Genomic DNA, 20964 nt, shown 5'->3' on the forward strand with positions numbered 1-20964 from the left:
AGGCAACACGCCTGCTGCCCTTGAAGTGGGCCGAAAGGGCCCATCACGCCATCCTGACCAAGATCTCAACAGGCTCTCTGCAGAAACTGACAGGCTGAATCTAAAATCCCCAGGGAATGCCAACATGTAGGACAGCGCCATTCTGCAGAAGAGGGACTCACTGGGGGCTGTCCCCTCGACTCTATGACCCACCACGAGGGCACCAGGAAGAGACTCTGTGGTGTGGCTGCGAGACAGACACATGCATCCGTGGAGCACAACAGAGAGCTTAGGAGCAGATCCACCGGCACAGGCCACCTGGCTTTCAAAAAGGTGAAAAGGTCACTCATTGGACAAAGGACAGTCTGTCTTTTCAACAAACGGTGCTGGGACAGCTGGACGCCCTCTGCCCCTGGTCAACCCATACCTTGCATCATCTGTAAAAATGAAATAGATCATAGACATAAATACAAAACTTCAAGCTGTAAAATTTCTATTATAGAAGAAAACAGGAGAAAACCCTTATGGCCTTGAGTTTGGCAGACTTCTTAAACGTGTCACCGAAAGTATTGTCCATCAAAGAAAAACTGGTACACTGAACATCAAAATCAAGAATTTCTGCTATTCAAAAGGCACTGCTAAAAACAATGAGAACACAAGCCGTAGTCTGAGAAAACACTTCCAAAAAACACACCTCAAGAAGGACCTGCACTGAGAATATGTGAACAATTCTCCAGACGAACAAAAATAAAGCAAATGATGGAGGCTATGACCCACAGACAGGAGCAGGCGCTCTTACCAAGGCCAAGTGATGCCAGCAAGTGTTGGGTCATCAGAGCAAGGACTGCTGAGACCACAGGAGCTGCACAGCTCACACCACCACGAGCAGCAGCAAGACCAACCATCCAGGGGCTGCGAGCTTCTGGGGCAAGTGGAGACTCACACACGCTGGTGGGCACACAGGCAGTGCAGCCACTGGAGGAGGGCCTGGCAGTGTCTCTGGATGCCCAGTGTACACCAGCCGCTGCACACAGCTGTGGCACTGCCAGGCGCTTACCCAAGAGAAGGGAAAACGCCTGTCCACACGGACCCTCAGGCATGATGCTCACAGCAGCTTCGTCTGTGACGGCCACGATCAGCAAACAAGCCACCATCCAGCCACAGGTGCCTGGATTAGTGAGCGAGGGTTTCATCTTATAAGGGAATATTACTCATAAAAAGGAATGAATTCATGCAAAAGTAAGGCTGAATCTCAAGATAATTAGCTGAGTGAAAGATGCCAGGCAAAAAGAGAGTAGGTCCTGTATGTTTCCAACTAATGTAAATTCTATGAAATGAAAACGAGCCTCTGGAGACTGGGCACTGGGGCACAGACAAGGCACGACAGGGCACCAGGAAACACCTGCGGAGCCAGACCCACCGGGGTCTTCACTGTGAGACGGATCCAACGGGCATGCAAACGTCAAAATCATGGAACTGTACACTTTAAACAGGCATAACATTTTATGATCACTGTATCTCAGTAAACCTACTTTTTTAACGAGGAAGAATGCTTGCAAAGGAGCATAAGGGGGGACCATCTGTGCATCGAGAGGCCTGGCCTCCTGGTTCTGTCTCACCTGCTGCACTGCTGTGTCGTCCATTCTCATTTTTCAAAACAAGTAGGAAATACAGATTTTCTCAAGTGTGAAATGATCTGATTTTGAGTAACTTAATTTGTTGCTGTTGTTCAGTCGCTAAGTTATGTCCGACTCCTTGAAAACCCATGGACTGCAGCATGCCAGGCTTCCCTGTCCTAAAATCTGTTACTGTTTCCACTGTTTCCCCATCTATTTGGCATGAAGTGATGGGACCGGATGCCATGATCATCGTTTTCTGAATGTTGAGATTGAAGCCAACTTTTTCATTCTCCTCTTTCACTTTCATCAAGAGGCTCTACAGTTCCTCTTTGCTTTCTGCCATAAGGGTAGCGTGATCTGCGTATCTGAGGTTACTGACATTTCTCCCGGCAATCTTGATTCCAGATTGTGCTTCATCCAGTCCAGCGTTTCTCACGATGTACTCTGCATAGAAGTTAAATAAGCAGGGTGACAAGATACAGCTTTGACTACTCCGTTTCCTATTTGTAACCAGTATGTGAGGAACTCCGCCCACAGCAAAGGTCGTGAGGAAGGAGGCTTCGGCATACGCAAAGGCGGGATCGAGCCTCAGGAAACCCCGTTCCCGAGCATCTACCCCCAAAACCAGACTGCCCACTTTACTTATGCTCTCACCTACACCTCTGACTTTACGGGGGGCTGTCCCCCATCACCATTTCTCTCGGAGAAGGAGTTAACTTGCAGCTCCAGTTAATAAAAATTCCTGGGCGTGACAAGCGTGTTTCAACTTACAAACTCCTCTGAAGGTTCTCTAGCCTGCCTGAGTGGGTTCATCCGGCCATGTGATTGTTTACAGCCTCCCAACCGTGAGAGGCACGAGATGCTTTAAACTTTCTATATACAGACTCTTTTGAAAAGTTAGAAAATTATTAGTATAGTATAGTGGGTTGATTAGGAATTATATTGGTGAAGGGTTTTTCATTTATTGTGCCAATAATTACTGCTAATTCCCTGCCCTGGGTGTGACAAGGGTGTCTCAGGTCAAACCTCTCCGCTAGCAAACTAGCTTGTGTGACAGGATTATCCATACTCCTGCCAAGCACATGATTGTTTACTACCTCTCAACCATAAACAGCACAGAGAGTTTGGAGTATTTTGAAAGTCTTAATTAGCATAGGGCTTTTCTCATTGTTGAGTCAATGATTGCCGCCAGGACTCCATATCCTTAGGCACCTGGGAATATATGAATCAATGTATGTGGAATATAGAAAAGGAAATATAGTAGTTTTTGATGTTAGCAATACTAGACTATTTGAGTTAATGAATTTTCTCTTTTGTTATAGATCACTGTACTTTGTTATAAATCACTGTGTCCTTGCTATGTAAAAATGTAACTTTATCACTATCTTAAGACTAAATAGATCTTAAGGGGAATACTGGTGAAGGGTTTTCATTTGTTGAGCCAATATTTGCTCCTAAATCTCCATATTCCTTGCCCTTATAATGAATATAACTAGCATATAGGAGAAATAAGTATTAACCTTTAAGATTAATCATGTTAAACTTTAGACTAAGTAAATTCCTTTCTTGATTGTAACCCACTACACCCTCACCCTATAGGAATGCAACTTTACTTGGAGGGTGGCGCTTGGTTTAAAAAAAAATCACCCCTGGAAAAAATAACTTTTCTGGTTGACTGACTGTTATCAGAAAGGGCCATAAAATGTCAGCAGGCCTCATGGCCAGAAGATGATGTAAAACCCATAAGACCTTTGTATAATTTTATATGAAGCACCTGATTGTGACAAGGGTCAGGTCTGCTGACCCCGCGTGACTCTGTATTCATCCCTATGTATAACAAAAAGTGTATAAGCAAACCTGAAAATAAAGAAACGGGATTGGTTTCTGGAAAGACTGATTCCCCCATGTCATTGTTTCCCCTTCTGGCTGAATTCCCATCTGGTACGTGGGTACTCACCAAGCCTGCTAATTCTGCCTGGGCGTCTAAGATTGGACCAGGGAGGCCTCAGTGCCTCCTCTCCTTCGGGAGAACGGAAAGACGCCTGTGGCCTACGTAGGTGGTGATTGGTATTCCACGTAAACCAAGTTATTCAGCCTCTTTTTCTTCACTAATATTTCCTACTACACTATCCGTTTCTAATCTCTCTCTATATCTGTAATTAAATAAGTTTTTTTCTAGGACGCCTACTCCGTCTCCCCTTCGAATTACCCTGGATCCACCAGGGCTGGACCCTGGCAGTTCCATGTCCAGTTCTAACTGTTGCTTCCTGACCTGCATTCAGATTTCTTAGGAGACAGGAAAGGTGGTCTGGTATTCCCACCTCTTTAATAATTTTCCACGGTTTGTTGTGATCCACACAGTCAAAGGCTTTCGTGTAGTAAATAAAGCAGAAGTAGACGCTTTTCTGGAACTCACTTGCTTTTTCCATAATCCAACGGATGTTGGGAATTTGATCTCTGGTTCCTCTGCCTTTTCTAAATTCAGCTTGAACATCTGGAATTTCTCAGTTCATGTACCACTGAAACCTCACTTGGAGAATTTTGAGCATTACTTTGCTTGCACGTGAGATGAGTGCAATTGTGCAATAGTTTGAACATTCTTTGGCATTGCCTTTCTTTGGGATTGGAATGAAAACTGACCTCTTCCAGTCCTGTGGCCACTGCTGAATTTTCCAAATTTGCTGGCATATTGAGTGCAGCACTTTCGCAGCATCATCTTTTAGGATCTGAAATAGCTCAACTGGAATTCCATCACCTCCACTAGCTTTGTTCGTAGTGATGCTTCCTAAGGCCCACTGACATAAAATTCCAGGATGTCTGGCTCTAGGTGAGTGATCACGCCATCGTAGTTACCTGGGTCACGAAGATCTTTTTTGTATAGTTCTTGGGTGTATTCTTGCCACCTCTTCTTAGTATCTTCTGCTTCTGTTAGGTCCATATCATTTCTGTCCTTTATTGAGCCCATCTTTGCATGAAATGTTCCCTTGGTATCTCTAATTTTCTTGAAGAGATCGCTAGTCTTTCCCATTCTGTTCTTTTCCTCTATTTCTTTGCATTGATCGCTAAAGAAGGCTTTCTTATCTCTTCTTGCTATTCTTTGGAACTCTGCATTCAGATGCTTATATCTTTCCTTTTCTCCTTTGCTTTTCACTTTTCTTCTTCTCACAGCTATTTGTAAGGCCTCCCCAGATAGCCACTTTGCCTTTCTGCATTTCTTTTTCTTGGGGATGGTCTTGATCCCTTGCCTCCCGTACAACATCATGAACCTCCGTCCCTAGTTCTTCAGGCACTCTATCAGATCTAATCCCTTGAATGTATTTCTCACCTCCAGTGTATAATCATAAGGGATTTGATTTAGGTCATACCTGAATGTTCTAGTGGTTTTCCCTACTTTCTTCAATTTCAGTCTGAAGTCAGCAATAAGGAGTTCATGATCTGAGCCACAGTCAGCTCCCAGTCTTGTTTTTGCTGACTATACAGAGTTTCTCCATCTTTGGCTGCAAAGAGTATAATCAATCTGATTTCGGTGTTGACCATCTGGTGATGTCCATGTGTAGAGTCTTCTCTTGTGTTACTGGAAAAGGGTGTTTGCTGTGACCAGTGCATTCTCCTGGCAAAACTCTGTTAGCCTTTGCCCTGCTTCATTTTGTACTCCAAGGCCAAACTTGCCTGTTACTCCAAGTATCTCTTGACTTCCTACTTTTGCATTCCAGTCCCCTATGATGAAAAGCACATTTTTGGGGGGGTGTTAGTCCTTGAAAGTCTTGTAGGTCTTCATAGAACTGTTCACCTTCAGCTTCTCCAGCATTAGTGGTTGGGGCATAGACTTGGATTACTGTGATAATGAATGATTTGCCTTGGAGACGAACACAGATCCTTCAGTTGTTTTTGAGATTGCACCCAAGTACTGCATTTCAGACTCTTTTGTTGACTATGAGGGCTACTCCATTTCTAAGGGATTCTTGCCCACAGTAGTAGATATAATGGTCATCTGAATTAAATTAGCCCATTCCAGTCCTTTTTAGTTCACTGATTCCTAAAATGTCAATGTTCACTTTTGCCATCTCCTATTTGACCACTTCCAATTTACCTTGATTCATGGATCTAACATTCCAGGTTCCTATGCGATACTGTTCTTTAGAGCATCAGACTTTACTTCCATCACCAGTCACATCCAAAACTGGGCTTTGTTTTTGCTCTTGCTCCATCTCTTCATTCTTTCTGGACCTTATCTGCCTCCTGAGAAATCTGTATGCAGGTTAAGGAGCAACAGTTAGAACTGGACATGGAACAACAGACTGGTTCAAAATAGGGAAAGGAGTACATCAAGGCTGTATATTGTCACTTTGCTTGTTTAACTTACCTGCAGAGTACATCATGAGAAATGTTGGGCTGGGTGAAACCCAAGCTGGAATCAAGATTGCTAGGAGAAATATCAATAACCTCAGATATACAGATGACACTACCCTTATGGCAGAAAGCAAAGAGGAACTGAAGAGCCTCTTGATGAAAGTGAAAGAGAGTGAAGAAGTTGGCTTAAAACTCAACATTCAGAAACCTAAGATCATGGCATCACTTCATGGCAAATAGATGGGAAAACAATGCAAACAGTGACAGACTTTATTTTGGGGGGCTCAAAAATCACTACAGATGGTGACTGCAGCCACGAAATTAAAAGACGCTTACCCCTTGGAAGGAAAGTTAAGACCAACATAGACAGCATATTAAAAAGCAGAGATGTTAACTCTGCTGACAAGTCTGTCTAGTCAAGGCTATGGTTTTTCCTGTGGTCATGTATGGATGTGAGAGTTGGACTATAAAGAAAGCTGAGCACCAAAGAATTAATGCTTTTGAACTGTGTGTTGGAGAAGACTCTTGAGAGTCTCTTGGACTGCAAGGAGATGAAACCAGTGAATCCCAAAGGAAATCAGTCCTGAATATTCATTGGAAGGACTGATGTTGAAGCAGGAGCTCCAGTACTTTGGCCACCTGATGCAAAGAACTGACTCACTGGAAAAGACCCTGATGCTGGGAAAGATTGAAGGCAGGAGGAGAAGGGGACGACAGAGGATGAGATGGTTGGATGGCATCACTGACTCCATGGACATGAGTTTGAGCAAGCTCTGGGAGTTGGTGATGGACAGGGAGGCCTGGCGTGCTGCGGTCCATGGGGTCGCAAAGAGTCGGACACAAATGAGCGACTGAACTGAACTGAACTTGCCATGAAGTGATGGGACAGGATGCCACAATCTTAGTTTTTTGAATGTTGAGTTTTAAGCCAGTTTTTTCACTCTCCTCCTTCACACTCATCAAGAGGCTCTTTAGTTCCTCTTTATTCTCTGCCATTAGTGTTATCATCCGCATATCTAAGGCTGTTGGTATTTCTGCAGGCAATCTTGATTCCAGCTTGTGATTCTTTCAGTTCTGCATTTCGCATGACGTACTCTTTTTACACGTTAAATAAGCAGGGTGACAATATATAGCCTTGAGTACTCCTTTCTCAATTTTGAACTAGTCCATTGTTTCATGTCTGGTTCTAACTGTTGCTTTTTGACCCACACAGAGGTTTTTCAGGAGACAGGTAAGGTGGTCTGGTAGTCCTATCTCTTTAGGAATATTCCACAGTTTGTTATAATCCACAGAGTCAAAGGTTTTAGTGTAGTCAAAGAAACAGATGTTTTTCTTCAACTCCCTTGCTTTCTCCAGGATCCAACGAATATCTGCAATTTGATCTCTGTTTCCTTTGCCTCTCTGAAACCCAGCTTCTACATCTTGGAAGTTGTCGGTTCATGTACTGCTGAAGCCTAGATTGAAGGATTTTGTGAAATGAGTGCAACTGTACAGTAGTTTGAACATTCTTTGATATTGCTCTTCTTTGGGGCAGTAACTTAATGTAAACCATCAAAAAATTATCTGGGAGAAAAAAAACAAATAAACCAAAAGAAAATAGATAAAAGAATAAAAAAGGGGGGAAAAAGAACAACAACAAAAAGGAAATAAAAACTTATCTGGCGAGAGCAGAACCTCTGTGCGGAGAAGTGCCCCCGGGCTTTCTCACTCACTTATGGTGGCTGCCCGGCCCCCTTCGCGCCCCACCTGGACGATGCTGAGTTAAGAAGCCGCCCAGGGGCCTGAGCCTCTTCCTGCTCCCTCTCTCTCCTGGGCTCAGATCCGACAGCACTCCCACCCACCCTCCCGTCTGTGTCCGTCAGTTGGCTTCCTCTTACACCAGCTGCAGCTATGTTGCCTCTGCCCCCCAGCCTGTCCCCTCACCCAGATCCACATCCTCTCCTTCCTCTGTGAGCATCCCACCTCCTGTTTCAGAGCAACAAGCCCTCAGACACCCCCATTCACCAGCACTCCGCCTGCTGTACCAGCTCACCACCAAGGAGGATGTGCCCCTGCCCCAGGGACCATGGCCTCCAGACCGCGTGCAAAGCCGCGTCCCCACGAGTCTCTCGTGCTCCTGGTCAGCACACAAACAAGGGAGGACCCTGCACCTCGGGCGCCTCCTCACTCACTGGCCTCTTTGTCCTGTCTGTTCTGCTTTCATAGGCAAACACCCCTCAAGAGGCCGACTCCACATCTGCACCATCCATTCAGCCTCAACACGTTTCCATCTGGCTGCATTCCAAACACCGAGCGCTCTTACAGCAGATGTGAAAAGCAGGCAAGTGTGCTCAGTCGCACAGTCTTGTCTGACTCTGTGACCCTGTGGACTGCAGCCTGCCAGACTTCTCTGTCCATGAAATCTCCCAGGCAACAATATTGGAGTGGGTTGCCATTCCCTTCTCCAGGGGATCTTCCCAACCCAAAGATCGAACCTGCATCTTCTCCATTTGCGGGCAAACTCTTTACAACTGAGCCACCAGGGAAGACCAGACATGAGAAGCACTCAGGTACAAAAGCTCGGGTACATTCCACTATAAAAACTACCACCTCTTGATACTCAAAAGATACTTTAAGAGGTGAGAAATCAAGTAACAAACTCACAGAAGTTATCTGTAATGCACGAATCTAAGAAAGGTCTACATAAAGAATACAGAGAGAACTCCTACAAATAATAGAAATCAAATTACTCAGTAAAAGACAGGAACAAGCATTTAACAGATGAAAGAACTTTACGGCCAACAAATAGGGAGATCCCTAACCTCAGACATTATCAGAGAAACATACCTCACGACCACAGAGGAAACGGCACCAATCCAGACGTTTCCCAAAACCAGGTTTCAGGAGGGTGACCTTGGGGGTCGCTTCTCCCAGCACGTGTAGCACTGGAACATGAACAGCCCCCAACTGTGACCCCCATCCTAAGTGTGCAGCCAAGGAAACCTGGGAGAGTGTGTGTGCACGAGGAGAGAGTGGGCATCCACAGCAGCGCAGCTGGCACACAGACGGGACAGAGCACACGGGGGCACGAGCGTGCCAAAAACCTGGCATGTGAAGCTCACGTCAGTGCACACAGAGCTCCAGGGGCCACAGGCTGCGAGTGCAGAGCAGCTACAGGCAACACACATACCTTCCTGTGTGCACATGCGTGCACATGTGCACACACACAGACTATTCTTTTAAAAAGAGAAGAGAAACACAAAATCCCAGCTAACAGTGGGGGGGCTTGGTGGAGGAAGGGAAGAGGTGGCTTGTGACACGCTGACGAGGGGTGAGAGGGAGCAGTGGCGGTAGTGACCGAGCATGCGGATTCTCCCTTCAGGTCCAAGAAGGAACGGACGTGCAAATGTTTGCAGCTTGGTCTGTCACAAACGTGCACTGACCAAGCTCTGACCACACGACAGGCGGGAGCACCACCTGCAGCGCCCACACCGCACCGAGGCGTCAGGGGCCGAGCGAAGGGGAGAAGCCCCCACCCAGCAGGCAGAGTCCCTGAAGCATTACCTGTTGTATGTAAATTCCACATCCATAGGTTCAAAGTGATACGCTTGTTCAAATTCTGGATTAAGTTTGAGAGTTACATCTTCTTCATGTATCTAAAAAGAAAAATATTTTACTTCTCATCTTTATGTTTGCTTTAGACAATCCTGTACTCATAGTCACAACTCATCATCAAAATCCATCCTATAGATCAGAGCTAAAATCTGGTATCTGAAATGTGTGCAAAAATATTGGAAAGACTGCTTCAGCGTGCTGCTGCCCTGCCAGCCGAGCTAGCACAGCTGCTGACTCCTCCCCCTCCGCACTCTCCTCGGGGCTCAGACAGCGCATGCTGGAGGCAGGCTGCCACCTCCAAAGCAGACAGTGGGTGACCACTAACAGCAGGGTGTGCTGACCATAAAAATGCCTCATGGACAACATTCCAAAACCCCCTTCCAGCAGGACAGGGAACCATTCAGGGACCCTCCAGCCAAAGCTAGATCCTACATAACAATCAGAGATGAGCAGGATGGAAAATCCCGAGCTGAGGAGGAGCTGAGAGGACAGAAGCAGCCGGCAGTGGGGTCTCTCCCAAGAGCTGGGGGCTGTGACGTGAGGCTAACTCTGCCCCTGCTCTTGGCAGAAGCAAATGCAGGCACAGGTCCCTAGTTTCCTCACAGGTTAAGACAAATGAAAATAAATCTGTAATCAAAGACCACCAAGCAGACAAGGAATCAAACCACAAACAGTGAGGTCGACCTGCACAGTCGTCAACAGATCGAGGACCCCAGGACATCATGCACCGACACTGTCGTTTACGGAAACTTCAAAGACCATGAAACAAAAAACCTGGGAAGAGCAAGATAAGCAAGCACAGGAGAACACAAGGGAGCACAACAGGGTGGCTTACAGAGCTAGAGTCAGGGAGGAGAGGGGAGTGCTCCGCGGGCTCCCCCGGACGGGCAGGCCCTCTTGAGGCGGAGCCGGGGGAGGCCAGTGCCAGCGCAGCCCAAGGAGGCGAGCAGAAGCACTGTGCCACCTGCCACACCATCCAGGGGCTCTCGAGGGCCCTGGTGCCTTCAAGGTACCCAGGCCATGGCGCCGGCCAAGGAGTTCCAGAGAACTGAGCAAAGCAACGGACTGAGACCCAAGACAGCCCTAGCTTCACCTGGCAGCCCAGCACTCAGGAGCGGCAGCTCCATGGACGGTCCTGCAGGAGGATCAGCAGGGGTGCCCTCACACCCTGAGGCCGGCACTTGCAGCTTCAGCTCTGGACTCTCCAGCTTGTGGTGCTGGTCGTTCCCCCAACCAGCCTGGGGGTAGGGCCATGGGGGTTTCACCCCTGACATCTCTGGCCCTGCTTCTGCTGAGGGTTTAGTCCACAGAATGGCCCCTAGGGACATGACCAGTCTACCCTCTGGGACACATTCAGAACACTCAAATCTGAGTAAATGCAACCCTTCCGTGTGACACCCATGTCATACCCTGATATCCACATGATAACAGGTGAGCATGCTGTTCATGGCTGAAAGTGATAGGATTTCCTCAGTTACAAAATTCTCTATGCATCACACTTATTTAAATATTCACTTGATCCCTGATTTTCTAAAATGCCGTCAACACCCAGGGGACCTGCTCCCCCATCCCCGAGGCAGGTGGTCCCCTCTGTGAGTGGTCTGCTGGGCCGGCCCCACGTGGACTGACTGACAGCGGCCTCTCACCTCAATCACGTAGCCGATGTATTCAATCACGTGTCCATTGTACTCTTGGGTTTTTAAAATCAGTTTATCACCTAGTGAAAAAACACATCACCACATATAAAACTACAAACTCAATAAACTTTGCTGCTACTATACTGTAAAATAATACACTCTGAAGAAGTGGAATAAGCGAAAAAACATTATGGGGTCAATGGCTTAAAATCACGCCAATGTGCTGAGAGAGAGAACCCAAAGCAAAGGCAGCTCAGGTGACGACAGCGCCACCAGCTAAAACCCTCTATTCCGTGACTGTGTTCAACGTCTGCCAGTCCAGCGAGGAAACGCGCCATGCCCCAACCCACCTGCGTACAGAGAAGGCCTACTCTCGGCCAGTCCCGGGACCTCCAGGACCAGCAGATCCCCGCTTCTTTTCAGAGTGACCCCGCTCATATTATACTCCTTCAGTTCTAGTTCTGCATGAATCTCCTCCAGCCAGAGCAAAGTTGAAAACTTCTCCTTGTAGTTTGACATGTTTAAAAGCTGGAAAACAAGGCAGCCTGTTAGTGAAAGCAGAGCAACACTCCACACATATCCGTGTCAGGAAGCCAACGGAGCTGACTAGCCAGGTTTCACACGCTGGGGACCAGGCAAGAGCAGGGCGGCGGCCTTGAGACAGGGAGCCATCTGAGTGAGCCCCACAGCCACCCAGCTCCTACCCAGACAGAGCTGCCAGGCTCAGCACACAGTGAGCCCAGGCAGCCTTGCAGTCTCTGTGCTGAGGCGGTGGGGCTGCAGGTCCCAAGAGGCTGAATGCCAGGGAAAAGGTGCAGTGCCGTGATCTGGAGCTTCCCGGGGCCCGTGAGGTCATGAGTGTGAGAAGCTATGCCAGACAGGGCAGATGCGTGGGGTGGGAGCGGTGAGGGGCTCCTCAGCCTCCGCACGGCTGACACCAGGGTGGCCGGCCTGTGCAGCAGGGCTGAGCTGCGCAGGGCACAGCAGTGAGTAGCATCTCTGGCCTCCACCCACTGGAGGCTGTGGGCAGGCTCAGTTGTGACAACCAAAAGTGTCTCTTGGGGGAAAGTTCACCTGCTGAGAGCCACTGGGTTGGAAAGAACAACTCCCAGAGCTCACACAGGGCTGAGGTGCTGTGGGCCTCCTAGCCTAAACAGAAAGGTCTGAGATACAGGGGCACTGGGTGCGGGACTCAGAAGGGAACAGCCCTAAGTAAAAACCACTCTGCTCTAACGAGGCTTCAACGGAGCTGACTAGCCAGGCTTCAATAAAAGAAGGCTGAAAGTACCCAACCGCTCCCAGCTAACCCAACTGCATCCCAGAACAAAGTTCAAAGCTACTTCCAGGAATAGAAGTACCAACAAAGTAGAATGCAGAATGTTTGTTTAGCATCCAATCAAAGATGACCAGGCACAGAAATAAGCAGAAGCCACAATCTGTAACCAGGAGAAAAACCTATCCACAGAACAATAAAAATGACCCCCGGGAGTAAGTCAGACAGAGAAGGAGAAATAGCCCTTATATGCAGAATCTAAAAAGAAAGGATACAAATGAACTTATTTACAAAACAGAAAGAGACTGACAGATTTAGAGAAGGAACTTGTGGTTACCAGCAGGAAGAATGGGGGGAAGGGATAGTTAGAGCGCTTGGGAGGGGCATGTACACACTGCTATAAGTTGGATAAGCAACAAGGACCTGCTGTAGAGCACAGGGACTCTGCTCGACGCCCAGGATGGGAGGAGAGTCTGGGGGAGAATGGATCCCTGTATATGCATGGCCGAGTCCCTTCCATGTTCACCTGGAGCTATCACAGCGCCGCTGATCAGCTAAACTCCAATACAAAATAAAAGGTGCAAAAGGAAGACAAACAACCAACCAACCAACCTTGGGACAGAATCAGTGCACAGAATCATAACACAGTTCTTTTACATATTTATATGTTTTATATATTTAACTATATACGGTCAAAACATGGAGGGAAAAAACGGAAGTGAAAAGAAAGCTGAAGAAAGACGAAGCATGTTAAGTAGAGAAGTTAAAGTGAAAATGTTAGTCACTCAGTCATGTCCTACTCTATGCAACCCCATGGACTGTAGGCCACTAGGCTCCTCTGTCCCTGGGATTCTCCAGGCAAGGATACTGGAGTGGGCTGACGTTCCCTTCTCCAGGGGATCTTCCACACCCAGGGATCCAACCTGAGTTTCCTGTATTCTCCTCCTGCACTGCGGGTGGATTCTTTACCATCTGAGCCCCAGGGAAGCCCATTAAGCAGAGATACAGAAGATGTAAAAGACCCTCGCTGAACTTGTGGAGGCAATGACTGCAGTGTCTGGAGAGGTTACATGCTGCAGAAGGAACATCAGTGAACTTGAAGACAGCCACAGCAACTACTCAGAATGCAGCCCAGAGGCGAAAGACAGAGAGAAGCGAAGGGAGCAGCCGGCAGCTCGGGCTAGCTCATGTGGCCGCACGTGCCCTTCCCAGGAGCCTGGCGAGCAGGGCAGAAGGAACATGAAGACAGAATGGCCAAGAACCTTGAAATCTGAGAACTCCAAGTTCAGGTTATCCAATAAGCTCAAGAACCCAAGCCAAGAAATGCGAAGAACTTACAGGAAGGCACACTGAGAACTAAATGCCTTAAAACTAGTGAAAACCCTAAAAGGAGGTAAGGGAAAATAGAGACTCCATACAAAAGAATAAAAGTGAGGAGGAAAGCAGGGCCTCCTGGCCCAGAGGGCCCCTCCCAGACAGGGCAAGGAGACGGGAGGCGACCCAGGAGGGGCCACACTGTGGGGGGAGGTTACAGGGCACAGAAGTGCTGAGTGACAAGTGCACTATCTCGGTTCTGTGACATTACCACTGCTGAAAGGAGCCACTTTCTCCTGGGAACTGCACTCCTGAGGAGGTCCTGTTCTGGCGCCCAGGCCAGGTCACAGGAGGCCCACAGGACAGTCCTGGATGCTGTACGAGCACCGCCCTGGGATCCACTTCTCGGACCCAGGTTTGCTCTGAGCTACTTTAGGGCTGGTTTGCTGCTCCGGTCTCAGCTCAGGCCAGCAGGCATCACTGCAGCCAGCCACGGCCTTGCCCGTGGGTGCTGTTCCTTCCCTGTGGTCCGCCCGCCTCGGGCGCTGTCTGCTGCCGGTGCCCTTGCGGCATCCTCACTGCAGGGCACAGGGCCCAGCAGACAGAGGCTCTGCCTGTCCATCAGTCTGCCTCAGTGTCAGCGTGCTCCTAGCTGCCACACAGCCATGGGCTCAAGCTCTCCTTTGACACATGGCCCTGCAGCCTGTCCTCGCCCCTTGCCCCAAATCAACACAGGCCAGTCCTCACTCCATTCACCCTCTCCTCAGCCAACAGACCCCCAAGTTCTTGGGAAGACGCCTCCTGCAGACAGGGCCGCGCTCCCCTCTTCCCTGCCAGCGAGGCAGACATCTCTGCTCCCCCTGCACATATACAGGCTCCAGCCCTGCCGGGGCTCACTCAGCACTGCCCTGCCCTCGGCCTCCCAGCCCTCCTCCACCTGTCACAGCACACAGGCTGGGAGCAGGCCTCCTCCAGCAGGCATGAGGAGGCCCGAGCACACACAGCACCGGGAAGGTGAGGAGGGGCTGTCCTGGCAGGGGAGGCCCGAGGCTCAGGGTTGGAGGGCTGACCCCTCCCCTCCTCACTGCTCTGGGCGGCTGCAGGCCTTCCTAGTGCTCAGAGCTCCGGCAGGAGTGGAGAGCTGCTAAGGCTCAGCCACACAGGAGAAAGGCCAGGTGGGGAGAGGGCGTCCCCAGAGCCCTGGTGCATGTAAGTCCATAAGACTGTGAGGATGGATGTCTCCAGAGGGACCCAGCGATGGTCTCCACGCTCAATATTCTGACACTCCCAGCTCCCGGGGTGAAAACCAGCCCACATGACCTCTGAATTCGACAAGGGTTCATCCTGAGCTTGTCAGGAAACAGCTCGAGCGTGGAGAAGAATCAGTGCTTCGCATAAGACGCCTTCCTTACCTCCGCAAGCAGCGGCTGGAAGGTCAGGATGTCGATTTTCTGTTCCACACACTTTTTAAGCCTGTCTGGTATCGGGTACTGTGGGAGGAAGCTGGGAAGTTGTCGTCGCGAGTTCCTTACAAAAGAGAGTCTCAAGTCAAAACCAATCTGTCCTCACGAGGCACTTTCTACCAGATGTCTTTACTTAGACATCCTCACCAAAACCCACTGATACCTGGGCTCTGGCCTCGGTCCTCAGTCGGTAAAGCGTCACTCTGCTTTGGGACCCGCTCTCTGGGCCTGTCCTCCTGTAAGCAGGAGCAGAGCTGCTCTGCCTGCAACAGAACAGGCCCAATGCCCAGGCGCCTCCAGGAACCAGGGAATTCAGAGACATTGTTTCTAAGCTTCCAATGAGCTCAACTGTTCTTTTCCTTCCAGTTCCATGGAGACTCTGACAGGCACACTGAAGACATTGAAGGTGTGCAGTATAATGACCTGACTCACATGTACCAGGAAACGACCACGGACCGTCTCATGCAAACAGAGTAGAAGAAACAGAAAACAATATTCTTCTGTGTGATGACAACCCTCAGGTCTTACTCTGTTGACAACCCTCATGTAAACACAGAGCAGTGCTGACTCCATTTGCCACGCTGTATGTCGCACCCCCAGGACTTACTCAGCTGGTTAACAGCAGTTTGCACCTCTGACCTCCTTCATTCAACTTCCCTCCCCTAAACCAAACTGGTGACCACAAATCTGATCTCCTTTTCTATAACTTTGTTTTTGATGTATAACTGACCTACAACACTGTTAGTTCCTATTAAGCTACAGAGTGATTTGATATTTCTGTACATTTCAAAAAGGATGATCATAGCATAGTTAAGATGTGTCCTTCTGCAAAAATATTATTACATTGTTACTGACTACATTCCCCCCATTGGGGATAGCTACCTATCCACCCACCCACGCATCTATCCACACATCCATCTATCCCTCCCTCCCATCCATCCACCCACCTCTCCATCCAGCCAGCCTCCATCCATCCATTTCCACCTTCCATCCATCCACCCATCAATCCGTCTATCCATCTACGGTTATTTAAGCTGCTTAAGTACGAACACATTTAAAGAACCCTGCATTTTCACTCCCCTTCCCTCATAATTATCATACTTGACATCTTTTGTGTATCCCTCATTTACTGGGCTTCCCAGTTGGCACTAGTGGTGAAGAACTCGCCCGCCAATGCAGGAGACATGGAGACATGGGGTCAGTCCCTGGGTCAGGAAGACCCCCTGGAGAAGGGTATGCACATCCACTCCAGTATTCTTGCCTGGAGACCCCCAAGGCAGAGGAGCCCAGTGGGCTGCAGTGCATAGGGTCACAAAGAGTCAGATACAACTAAGCAACCAACACTGTCACTTAACTTTGTTGTGGGTACGTATGATTTTACTACTCTTGCCTTTTAACCTTATTACTAGCTTTATACAAGGCTATTTTTACAACCTTTACTATATATTTTTATTTTTCCTACGAGTTTTCTTTCATAACTTTCACACTTTCTTTTCTGGCCTTTTCTTTTTTGCTTAAAAAAAAAAGTCCCTTTAAAGTTTCTTGTAAGGCTGGTTTGGTGATGCTGAATTCTTTTAGTTTTTGCTCATCTGTAAAGCTTTTGATCTCTTCATCAAATCTGAATGAGAGCCTTGCTGGGTCATGTTCCTGGGTGTTGGTTTTTCCCTTTCATCCTTTTAAATATATCCTGCCACTCCTTTCCGGCCTGCAGATTCTGAGAAATCAGTTGACTGTCTTGCAGGAGTTCGCTTGTGCCTGCTGCTGCTGCTACTAAGTCGCATCAGTTGTGTCCGACTCTGTGCGACCCCATAGACGGCAGCCCACCAGGTTCCTCCGTCCCTGGGATTCTCCAGGCGAGAGCACTGGAGTGGGTTGCCATCTCCTTCTCCAATGCATGAAAGTGAACAGTGAAAGTGAAGTCTCAGTCGTCTCCGACTCTTAGCGACCCCAGGGACCGCAGCCCACCAGGCTCCTCCGTCCGTGGGGTTTTCCAGGCGAGAGCACCACTGCCTAGCGTGCTGCTTTTAATATCCTGCCTCTCCCTTTCCACAGGTTAATTACAGTGTGTCTTGCTACATTCCTTCTTGGGCTGATTCTCTGTGGCTCAGTGCTTCCTGGACCTGGACGTCTGTTTTCTTTTCGGGGTCAGGAAGCTTTCCGCTGCTGTGTCTCCACTTGCGCTCTCTGCCCCTGCCTCTCTCTTCTCCCTGTGGGGACCCTATCCCGTGAATGTCTACACACCTGATGCTGTCCCGGTGTTCTCTTAGTCTATCCTCATTCCTTTTCACTCCCTTCTCCTCCTTCTGTTCCACCTCAGTGATTTCTGCCACTCTGTCTCCCAAGCTTGCTGATTCGTTCCTCCATATCATGTAATCCACTTCTGATTCCTTCTAGGGCATTTTCCATTTCAGTTACTTCAGTCTTCATCTGTTTGGTTCTTTACATTTTCTAACTCTGTTGAAAACTTCTCACTTCTCGCTGCATTCATGCATTCTTCTCCCAAGTTCCTTGATCTCTGCCATCATTACCCTGAAATCTCTCCTTCAGGAGGCTTGTCTCCACGTCCCTCAGTTCTTCTTCTGGAGTTTTACTGTTGCTGTATTGGGAACATATCCCTCTGTCACCTTGCTAGCACTGTTTATTTCTGGCTGCACTGGGTCCTCGCTGCTGCCTGCAGGCTTTCTCTCTGTGGTGAGTGGGGGCTACTCTCCACTGCAGCACGAGGGCTTCTCTCTGCAGTGGCTTCCCTCGTTAAGGAGCACAGACTCTGGGGCATGCAGGTTTCAGTCGCTGCAGCACGCAGGCTCAGTAGTTATGGCTCACAGGCTTAACTGCTCCTTGGCAAGTGGGATCTTCCCAGACCAGAGACTGAACCCATGTCTCCTGCACTGGCAGGCGGATTCTTAACCACTACAGCACCAGGGAGGCCCTCCTCGGTCACCTTGTGTCCAGCTTGCTGTTTTTATTTCTGAGTATCGGCAGGGGGGTGGGGGTGGGGGGGTTACGTTTCCTGACCTTGGGAAAGTGGCCTTTTGTAGATGTCCTATGCACCCAGCAGCACACTCCCCTCTGAGCACCAGAGCTGCATGTGCCTTCTATGTGGGCTGACTGCTGTGAGTGGTGGGTGAGGCTGCCCCTGGGCTGGTTGCTCCCAGGCCCTGCCTTGTGTGGAGGCTGCTGGCCACTGGTGGCTGGGGCTGGGTCTTGGAGGGCTTAAAGCAGCCTGTCTGCTGGTGGGGTGGGCAGATGCAGACGCTGGCAGTTCCAAAGGAGCCAGGCCATCAGGACAGGCACTCTGGGTCACTACTTTGACGGTGGGAAACAGATGTTTGTTTTAGGCATGCTCCTGAACAGGAACAATGTGTTAACATTCAAAGTGGAAAAACTGACCAGGAGATTAAATACATGTGCTCCTGCTCTATTTTACTTTTCCAGTTAAGTCAACTTGTAATGAGAAAGCTGCTTGGAGCACCACTGAAGACAGCTGGAGGCTCTAGAAAGCTCCTGTACCTGGAGCCCAGCCCTGAGGACCCACCGCTTGCAGACCATGTGACTTCTTGCTCCTGTGCTCAGCTTCCATCCCTAGAGCCACCCAACCTGACCGCTGTTCACACACCTAGTGACTGTTACTGTTTAGTCATTACTACTGACTGTTCAGAGCCAGAAACTGTACACTTAATCCTCGTAACTGGGACTTCCCAATAGTCCAGCGGTTAAGAATCCACCTGCCAATCCAAGGGACATGGGTTTGATCCCTGCCCTGGAAACTAAGATCTCACATGCTGTGGGGCAACTAAACCCACATGCCAGGACTGAGCCCACGTGCTGCAACTACTGAGGTCAGTGCACCCTAGGATCCACGAGAAGCCACTGCAAGGCGGGCCCTCAGACATACTACAGCAACTAGAGAAAAGCCCACGCGCAGCAGCCAAAAGCCAGTACACCAAGAGAAAGCCCAGCCCAGCGGAAAGAAAGGTCCTCACGATCACAGGCAGGGCGGGGGCGGGACTATCGCATCACAGATGGGAGCAAGTCAGAGGGGCTGAGAAACTGGGCGGGGACGACGCGGCTCCCTGTGCATGCTGAGAGTCACACTGGGCGGGGACGACGCGGCTCCCTGTGCATGCTGGGAGTCAACAGTGCGCCAACCCAAGGCTGACAGCATGCAACACTCCAACGGTCCTTCCTTCAGCCCACAACTGGAGTCAAAGTCCACATCTTATCTTCAATTATTCCCAGGTAGGGTGTAAGCAGAAACTCAGGGTTTCCCATTACAGAAAAGTAGCACCCATCATCCCAGAGGCTTGGGGCAGCAGCTGAGGCCACAGACCCACACAGGACTAAGTTGTGAAAACCCTCCAGTCTATAGGTCATGATTTTGGGCACCAAACTTAAAAAAGCAAAATCTGCTTTTGAGAGCTTCTGGGGTCTATTACTGCAGATGAGAAAAGGTGGACATAAAGCACTTTCCCAGATGCCCCAGTTAGAGGCTGGGTGGCCCCCAACCTCCAGCCACATGTAGATAGGTTATAGGTTTGTTTTTTTTTTAATTTCACTTTTGACAGCTGTCACATCTTCAAAAGGCCTTCAAGCAGCCAAGTGACCCTCAAGCTGCCCTTGATAAGTGACACTCAGGTGCTGTGGACAGCTCACAGAGGCTATGCCAGCCACGTCTCACTGACCCCTTCTTGCTGGGTGCCCATATGTGACATGGGCTCTCTTGGAAAGTGGGTGGCTGTGCTGTCGGGAACATGAAGGGTGGCAGCAGCTGAGGGAAAAGGTCAAGTCCTACCCTGCTCTGAGAGTCACGCTGAGACTAGCTGGGGTCGCAGGCCCCCCACCTGGTCCTCACAGTGTGCCCCCAGGACAATGATGTAAGAGGCTGGACCACAGCTATACCCCTTTATCTGGATGTCTGCCTCCCTTCAACAACAGCAATCGTCTGTGTCCCTCACACCGTGAGCCCAAGATCTGGGCATGCTTTTTCATTTCTGCTCATGGTACCTTTTCTGTGTGGTCACAACGACTGTGGTTTTAGTGGAAGCTAACACCTGGGAACTTTTAGACTTCTTCCAAGAAAAGGGTTCGCGGACAGCTATCAGTGACTCCTCCTCACTAACAACATTTACTTCAAGGTATCGCCCGATTATGAAATTGGAGAAGCAAAGCAGAAGGAGCTCCCTGCAGCGGCCAGAATTCCTGGAAAAACAAGACACAATTTAGCGTGTGTTATAAGTTAAGACAGGCAGATCTAACACAACCTCCCTTTTCACTCAGGTTAAGTCACAGAGCTAGCAAACTAGTCACCCTTAGCCTTTATAATTCTTTTACAGGAAAAAAAAGGGGTGTTTTACAATAAGCAATGTAACATTTTCCCAAGATAAAATCAGTTCAGTTCAGTCACTCAGTCATGTCCAACTCTTTGCAACCCCATGAATCACAGCATGCCAGGCCTCCCTGTCCATCACCAACTCCCAGAGTCCACACAAACCCATGTCCATCAAGTCAGTGATGCCATCCAACCATCTCATCCTCTGTCATCCCCTTCTCCTCCTGCCCTCAATCTTTCCCAGCATCAGGGTCTTTTCAAGTGAGTCAGCTCTTCGCATGAGGTGGCCAAAGTATTGGAGTTTCAGCTTCGACATCAGTCAGTCCTTCCAATGAAGACCCAGAACTGATCTCCTTTAGGATGGACTGGAAGATCCAGTTAGATCTCCGTGCAGTCCAAGGGACTC

At 49.1% G+C, this 20964-nt stretch overlaps 1 protein-coding gene across 1 annotated transcript in view; it reads right to left on the reverse strand.

Annotated features, from left to right (window-relative positions):
* The window catches only part of MOV10L1 (Mov10 like RISC complex RNA helicase 1), a 61940-nt gene that overhangs the window by 17371 nt on the left and 23605 nt on the right, over positions 1–20964 (reverse strand). Inside the window, exons 9-13 of the mRNA XM_040233142.1 lie at positions 20234–20428; positions 15179–15293; positions 11530–11707; positions 11189–11259; positions 9492–9583 (exon numbers count right to left, since the gene is read on the reverse strand). Of these exons, the coding sequence (XP_040089076.1) occupies positions 9492–9583; positions 11189–11259; positions 11530–11707; positions 15179–15293; positions 20234–20428 (651 nt within the window). The remainder of the gene's footprint in view (positions 1–9491; positions 9584–11188; positions 11260–11529; positions 11708–15178; positions 15294–20233; positions 20429–20964) is intronic.

This window comes from Oryx dammah, unplaced genomic scaffold, assembly GCF_014754425.2.
Source record: "Oryx dammah isolate SB20612 unplaced genomic scaffold, SCBI_Odam_1.1 HiC_scaffold_29, whole genome shotgun sequence".
Taxonomy (NCBI): domain Eukaryota; kingdom Metazoa; phylum Chordata; class Mammalia; order Artiodactyla; family Bovidae; genus Oryx; species Oryx dammah.